Here is a 7,182-nt window from a genome sequence, read left to right on the forward strand (position 1 = left end):
AAGACAAGCCGGACAGCATACCTCTTGCACCACCAGTTATGAATCTTGGAGCTCATGATTTGGCATGGATACTTAAGTTTTGGGGTATGAATTACTATCCTCCACACAAGTTACGTTCTTTCTCCAGATGGCCTAGGTTTGGAGTCGCAAGAGCTGCAAGGTCGGGAAATTTATCTATGGATAAGGTAATGACGGAATTTATGCTCCGTGTAGATGCCACTCCTTCCCTGATAAAGTACATGCCTTGGGATTCTGATGACCCTGCCAAAGGATTGACCTTTAACATGGCAAAGCTAAAATACGAATTATGCTATAGTCGCGGGAAGCAAAAGTATACATTTGAATGCAAGCGGGATGCACTTGACCTTGTATATCAGGGTCTGGACCTTCATGTGCCTAAGGCTTTTATTAACAAAGATGAGCATCCATGCATTCCAGGAAGTGGTCAGTTTTTGAGAAAAAGTACTCAGAATGCTTTGATAGACAGAGTACCCTCTGGGAAGGACCATAAGAGGGATGAGAAGCATCGCGATGAAGGGTTTTTATTGTTTTCTGATTATTTTACAATCAGAAGGCAGGCCCCAAAAGCAGATCCTGAAAGACTGTTGGCATGGCAAGAGGCTGGACGAAGAAATCTTGAGATGACGTATGTGCGGTCTGAGTTTGAGAATGGTAGTGAAAGTGATGAACACATACGATCAGATCCTAGTGATGATGACGGATACAATGTTGTCATTGCTGACAATTGTCAGCGGGTCTTTGTTTATGGCCTCAAACTCTTGTGGACGATAGAGAACAGGGATGCTGTTTGGTCTTTTGTTGGTGGAATTTCAAAAGCATTTGAACCTCCTAAACCTTCTCCTTCTCGTCAGTATACACAGAGGAAGCTTCATGAAGAAAACCAAAAGGATTCCTGTCCCGAAACGCATCAAGGGGAAATGTCGAGATCTTCTGCAAGCCCGGGAAGAAATCTCCCTTCTCAGCCTATGGAAATGGCTAAACCTCCTTCATCACCGTCACACTCGTTAAAAATTGAGAAATCAGATGACAGAGTTGGTATGTCTTGTTTTCTTTCAATGTCTGTTATCTATCTTGTTACTCAAACTTTATCAAATTACTGGAATTTCTTAATATAATGAATTTCTAAAAAGATTAGCATTTGACCTGGATGTATGAACAGGTATAGTTGAGACCATTGAATCTGAGGAAGAAGGAACTCGTCACTTCATGGTGAATGTCATTGAGCCACAGTTTAATCTTCACTCAGAAGATGCTAATGTAAGTATTTACTGATGCATAAGAATGCACATTTAATACCCACTTTAGAGCGTTTCAACACTATGGTTCTTGGGTGATTAAGTTTACCAAGCTCGCATACAAACTTCTCTTGCCATGTGTTATAGCTGTGCATTGTAGATTTTTGTACAAGCTACATGGTAAATATTATTAATAAACAAAATTGTCTTTGTGTCTTGGGTTTAAAAAGTGTTGCACTGACTCGTTGATAAACTTTACTTTGATGGATATCAGGGTCGCTTTCTGCTAGCTGCTGTCAGTGGTCGTGTTCTTGCGCGATCATTTCATTCCGTTATGCGTGTTGGTGTGGAAGTGATTGAACAGGCTCTTGGCAGTGGAAGTGTCCAAATTCCAGATAGTAGTCCTGAAATGACATGGACACGGATGGAAGTTTCTGTAATGTTAGAGCATGTGCAAGCCCATGTTGCTCCTACTGATGTTGATCCAGGTGCTGGATTGCAGTGGCTCCCGAAAATTCGCAGAAACTCCCCAAAAGTGAAGCGTACTGGGGCTCTACTTGAAAGAGTTTTCATGCCTTGTGACATGTATTTCCGGTATACTAGACACAAAGGTGGAACCCCTGATCTAAAGGTAACACCAATTCCTTAGTGTTTTTTAGTCAAAATTTCATTACATCGTCTCTAGAGACATGTTTCGTCGCTTTCTTGTGCATAGGAGAACAGTTAGAGTTGCTCGTTGATAGTGCAATAGTTATAGGAGAATTCTGAAACATGTCATATGTATTCTGCATTGGATCATGGAAGGAGATGAAATGTCTCAAAAGAGAGAAAAAAAAGTCTCTTCATTTTCATGATAATACAACACCATATGCTGGAAATTGGTGTACATTTTAAATTCTTTGAAGTGAGTGGTGTAGCAACTTTACTTCACATTTACTGATTGAAGATTTTCTCATATAGACTAGTACAATTCTATGAACGACTGAATTTCTGTGGCTCTCAGGAGTAATTCAGGCAATTTACACATGTGATTGATACCTTCATGTCTCTGAGCAAAAATGTTTCTTTTGTTTCCGGGTCTAATCAGAGACTTAACCTCATTATTAATTTCTTTCAAGTAATTTAATTCTTATTTATACATTTGCAGGTGAAACCACTAAAAGAGCTCACTTTTNAGCAAATATGTTTCTTTTGTTTCCGGGTCTAATCAGAGACTTAACCTCAGTATTAATTTCTTTTAAGTAATTTAATTCTTATTTATACATTTGCAGGTGAAACCACTAAAAGAGCTCACTTTTAATTCACACAATATAATAGCTACAATGACATCTCGGCAATTCCAAGTTATGCTGGATGTGTTGACAAACCTTCTCTTTGCAAGGCTTCCAAAGTGAGTATTTAACCTGAATAATATTATAGGGACCCACATTTTCATGTCAATATTCTGCATTTTCTCTTGTTTCTTGCTATAAATAGCCTTAAATAAACATATGTGATATTTTGAATCCATACCCCCTTCAGTTCGCTGATGATTAGGGCTAAACTTCAAATACTTTTTTCTTCTTTGTTAATTTTTTAAACATGTCCTAGCATTAAGGAGATCCGTTTTATGATCCAGGCCTAGGAAAAGTAGTCTCCAATGTCCCACTGAAGATGAAGATGTTGAAGAGGAGGCTGATGAGGTAGTTCCATACGGAGTTGAAGAAGTAGAACTTGCAAAAATCAACCTTGAAGAGAAAGAGCGAGAACGAAAGTTGCTTCTTGATGATATTAGAAAATTGTCACATTGTTCTGACAATACGGATGACACACATATGGAAAGGGAAGGTGAATTGTGGATGATTAGTACCAGAAGATCCATTCTGGTAAGACTCTACGGAATGAATTTGCTTCATGATTCATTGGTTACTGCTTCAACTTGTTTCATTAACTAGTGTTAGCTGTGCATGCAACTATTCGATTAGAGATTTCTGGTCTTCCTAAGCATCAGCATTATGTTTCTGTTCTTGATGTTGACTATTATAAAGTTGATGTTACAATTTCTGCTGGTCTGTTTTAGGTGCAAGGATTAAAAAAAGAGCTCACATATGCACAAAAGTCTAGAAAGGCGGCTTCTGCATCTTTAAGAATGGCGTTGCAAAAGGCTGCACAGCTGCGAATAATGGAGAAGGAGAAGAACAAAAGCCCATCATATGCTATGTGTATTTCCTTGCAAATAAATAAGGTTGTTTGGAGCATGCTTGTAGATGGTAAATCCTTTGCTGAGGCAGAGATAAATGACTTGGTACGTTTATACATTATGTTCTTAGTCCAATGCCTCTAAAGTGATAGCATCAAAATTATGTTCTTCTATTGTTCACTTACTGTTTACTCTTTAGAATATAGAATGATGAGAGTAACTTGCAGAGAAATTTGCTTACAATCTTTCCTTTGTTTACTTAATTTATCACTGTCTTGGTCTGTTGGATGTATGCAGCCTGTTTAAATTTAAAGCCGTACATATTAAATTGGGTTTGCTCATGCAGATATATGACTTTGATCGGGACTACAAAGACATTGGTGTTGCTCGATTCACCACCAAGTACTTTGTTGTTAGGAACTGTCTACCCAACGCAAAGTCAGATATGCTCTTATCAGCATGGAATCCTCCACCTGAATGGGGAAAGTAAGTTTTCTTTACATGCTTCTCCACAGCGCCTGTTTTATTTTCCATGGACATACTACATACTTTGCACTTTGTCTTTGGATTTTCATACAGTAGTGTATATTAAGGATCTTATTTAGTGTGATGTGACTCTTCTTTACTTTATAATCATTATTTTATGCTGGTTCTGACTTCGGGAGTGTGATTCCTTTTTATTTCCACATATGTTATAGTTGGCTACAGCCACTTAACTTTTGTATCAATTCTGATAAGTTGAAGTTGAATTTCATTAGAAGTGATGTGATTTTATTTACAGGAAAGTTATGCTACGTGTGGATGCAAAGCAGGGAGCGCCAAGAGATGGGCATTATCCACTTGAGCTTTTCCATGTAAGTTTCCTCTTTCAACACTCTGTTACTGGATTTGCAAATTTACAAAAGACCCAACGGGACCAGTAGAATTAATTATCACTAAATTTATATGACTGTTTTACATCTTTTAACTGAGCTATATTTCCTTTCTTGGGTTAAATATGTCTGATAATCGCTGCAAATCTTGTAGGTGGAGATTTATCCTCTCAGAATCCATTTGACAGAGACAATGTACAGAATGATGTGGGAGTATTTCTTCCCAGAGGAAGAGCAGGATTCACAAAGGCGACAGGTCAGATATAACATCCTAATTGCGCCTACAGATGAAAGTCTGATTAAAGTAAGTTTATATGAATGCTTTTTGGGTTAATTTTGTGTCCTGCAGGAAGTTTGGAAAATTTCGACAACAGCTGGTTCAAAACGTGTAAAGAAAGGGTTGGCAGGTCATGAATCTTCTGGAACAACTAGCCACGCCTTAAGGGATGTTGAAGCATCTCGAGTTAGTTCTGCAGCTCTCTCTTCTTCTGCGATTGTGCAGTCACAAACCAATGCAGACTCTGTCCAAGTAGGCTTTAACCCTAGTCTGAATTCAAAGTTTTAAATTTCTTCTCTATTATTTTTTTTTTTTTTTCTGATTTTACTTGCATTCTCTTTGCAGAAACCCAATATCCTAAGCCTCAGATCAAGCACTGGTGGTTCAGCTCAGGAGTTGAGAAGAACATCTTCTTTCGATAGGAGCTGGGAAGAAAATGTGGCAGAATCCGTAGCTAATGAACTTGTCCTACAGGCTCACTCTTGCACTGTGTCATCTTCCATTGAACAACAGGAGGATTCCTCTAAACAGAAGGTCAAAGAGATGAAACCTGTCAAGTCTGGCCGCTCTTCTCATGAAGAAAAGAAGGCTGGGAAATCACACGAGGAGAAGAAATCTAGGCCTAGAAAGATGATGGAGTTTCACAATATTAAAATTAGTCAGGTAAGTAAAGCTAATTTCTAAACCACTTTAAATTAAGGTCGGAAAATGGTTAATTGGTTTGCTTTAACTAGTTTAAATAATTTCAACTCAGGTGGAGCTTCTAGTTACCTATGAGGGCTCAAGATTTGTTGTTAACGACCTCAAATTGTTGATGGATACATTTCATGGTCTTGAGTTTACCGGGACTTGGAGAAGGCTTTTTTCCCGAGTTAAGAAGCACATAATTTGGGGAGTATTGAAGTCAGTTACTGGAATGCAGGTCAGAAATGTCTTGCGTGAATGAATATAGTCATTATGAATCCTCTTACTTATGAAAATGATGTTTAGGTTATGACAAAGATAAGCAAGCTTATTCTTTTTCCATTCAAACTTTCAGGGGAAGAAATTCAAAGATAAGTCACATAACAATCGAGAGTCTACTGACAATGACCTGAATCTAAGTGACAATGATCAAACTGGGAAACCTGATCAACAACAAGTCACATGGTTCAAGCGTCAAAGTGATGGAGCGGGCGATGGTTTTGTTACTTCGATTCGAGGACTCTTCAATACCCAAAGGCGCAAGGCTAAAGCATTCGTCTTGAGAACTATGAGAGGTGAAGCAGAGAATGACTTCCACGGGGATTGGAGTGACAGTGATGTAGAATTTTCTCCTTTTGCTCGGCAATTAACTATAACAAAAGCTAAGAGACTCCTCAAACGGCACACGAAGAAATTCCGTCCAAGATCTCAAAGAGGTGACGAGAACACTCTTAACCCTACTTAGCTGTTCCCAGTCAGTAACTACTGATTCCTATAGAACTGTTCAAGAAAGTGACCCCCTTGATAAATTCAATATTTTTAATTTGATAGATAAGGATAGCAGTCACATTGGCAATTTTATTGTCAGCCTCTGTCATTAACTCAGCATTTTGATTTGTTTTTTCTTCTTAGATTCAACATCTCAGCAAAGGGAATCACTTCCATCATCTCCAAGAGAGACCACTGCATTTGAAAGTGGCTATTCAAGCGGATCTTCACCCTACGAAGATTTTCGCGATTAGAAACACGTTCTGACCAAATTTTGTTATCCCGGGTAATATAGGAGAAGGAAAAAAAAAGTAAATTAAGAGAGAGAGACATCAACAATATTGTACAGACGTTAGTATATTGGAATATAAATTAAAACCACAGGTCACTTGTTCAATCAATCTTTCCATTTACTTGAGTTTACAAAACGTAGGCCCTGCTTGGAGAAGTGCGTATCAGAGTCGCACAGACAGCTTTGATTTCAGACAAGGCATAAAAAGATGGCTGTTTGGGAGTCGCTGAATTCACTGGCGTGGAATCACAGCGGCAAGGGATCACCATTCCAGCGACAGAGATGAAAGTGGGATGAAGGGAAATAAACTTCTTCCAGTATGTCCCTAACACGGTCATCACTGTTCATTGAGGGAAAAATGCAATAAAAGCAAAACAAAACGCCCAAAATAACAGTTAACTTCGATTTTTATATAGTATGAAAAGCTTCCAACTATAAACCTGCGTGAAAGGAAAAAGCATTATCTACCAGATTCGTAAATGTCTTCTTATTTTCTGTAATATTATACCACTTTAATCGATGTTAATGCACTGACAACTGAGTTTAATTTCTTAATATGCAATAAACATGTTAATTATATATATCGCTAAACCTTGATGGCTTGATATATATATATTAGGGATAATGACGTAATCCTTAGCATATATTTGTGTTGTATTTATCGTCCTAGTGTGATAAAGGGTTCCGGACCGATATATTAACATCTAGAGCTTATCATATGTAAAGTCTCTCTTGTATAAATACCACATGGTCGTTAATCAATAAGGTAACTCAGTTTGATATCTATTTCTACATAGTATCAGATCCAAATTTAAAAAAAAAAAAAAAAAAAAAAAAACTTTTTTTTTTTTTAA

The 7,182-nt window shown here is 37.8% G+C and overlaps 1 protein-coding gene across 2 annotated transcripts in view; it reads left to right on the forward strand.

The window, feature by feature from the left end:
- Nucleotides 1-6,437, forward strand: part of LOC104700854 (protein SABRE-like) — a 16,561-nt gene extending 10,124 nt beyond the window's left edge. The window contains exons 12-25 of one of the 2 annotated variants that reach the window (XM_019227600.1): nucleotides 636-1,056; nucleotides 1,181-1,278; nucleotides 1,531-1,887; nucleotides 2,528-2,646; nucleotides 2,875-3,121; nucleotides 3,316-3,540; nucleotides 3,782-3,921; nucleotides 4,217-4,289; nucleotides 4,462-4,563; nucleotides 4,657-4,836; nucleotides 4,930-5,247; nucleotides 5,339-5,506; nucleotides 5,624-5,984; nucleotides 6,181-6,437. In XM_019227600.1, the coding sequence (XP_019083145.1) occupies nucleotides 636-1,056; nucleotides 1,181-1,278; nucleotides 1,531-1,887; nucleotides 2,528-2,646; nucleotides 2,875-3,121; nucleotides 3,316-3,540; nucleotides 3,782-3,921; nucleotides 4,217-4,289; nucleotides 4,462-4,563; nucleotides 4,657-4,836; nucleotides 4,930-5,247; nucleotides 5,339-5,506; nucleotides 5,624-5,984; nucleotides 6,181-6,290 (2,919 nt within the window). In that variant the 3' untranslated portion in view covers nucleotides 6,291-6,437. Of the gene's footprint in view, nucleotides 1-160; nucleotides 1,057-1,180; nucleotides 1,279-1,530; nucleotides 1,888-2,527; nucleotides 2,647-2,874; nucleotides 3,122-3,315; nucleotides 3,541-3,781; nucleotides 3,922-4,216; nucleotides 4,290-4,461; nucleotides 4,564-4,656; nucleotides 4,837-4,929; nucleotides 5,248-5,338; nucleotides 5,507-5,623; nucleotides 5,985-6,180 lie in introns of both variants that reach the window. The other variant, XM_010416450.2, reaches the window with a different exon arrangement.

Source organism: Camelina sativa, chromosome 7 (assembly GCF_000633955.1).
Source record: "Camelina sativa cultivar DH55 chromosome 7, Cs, whole genome shotgun sequence".
NCBI lineage: Eukaryota > Viridiplantae > Streptophyta > Magnoliopsida > Brassicales > Brassicaceae > Camelina > Camelina sativa.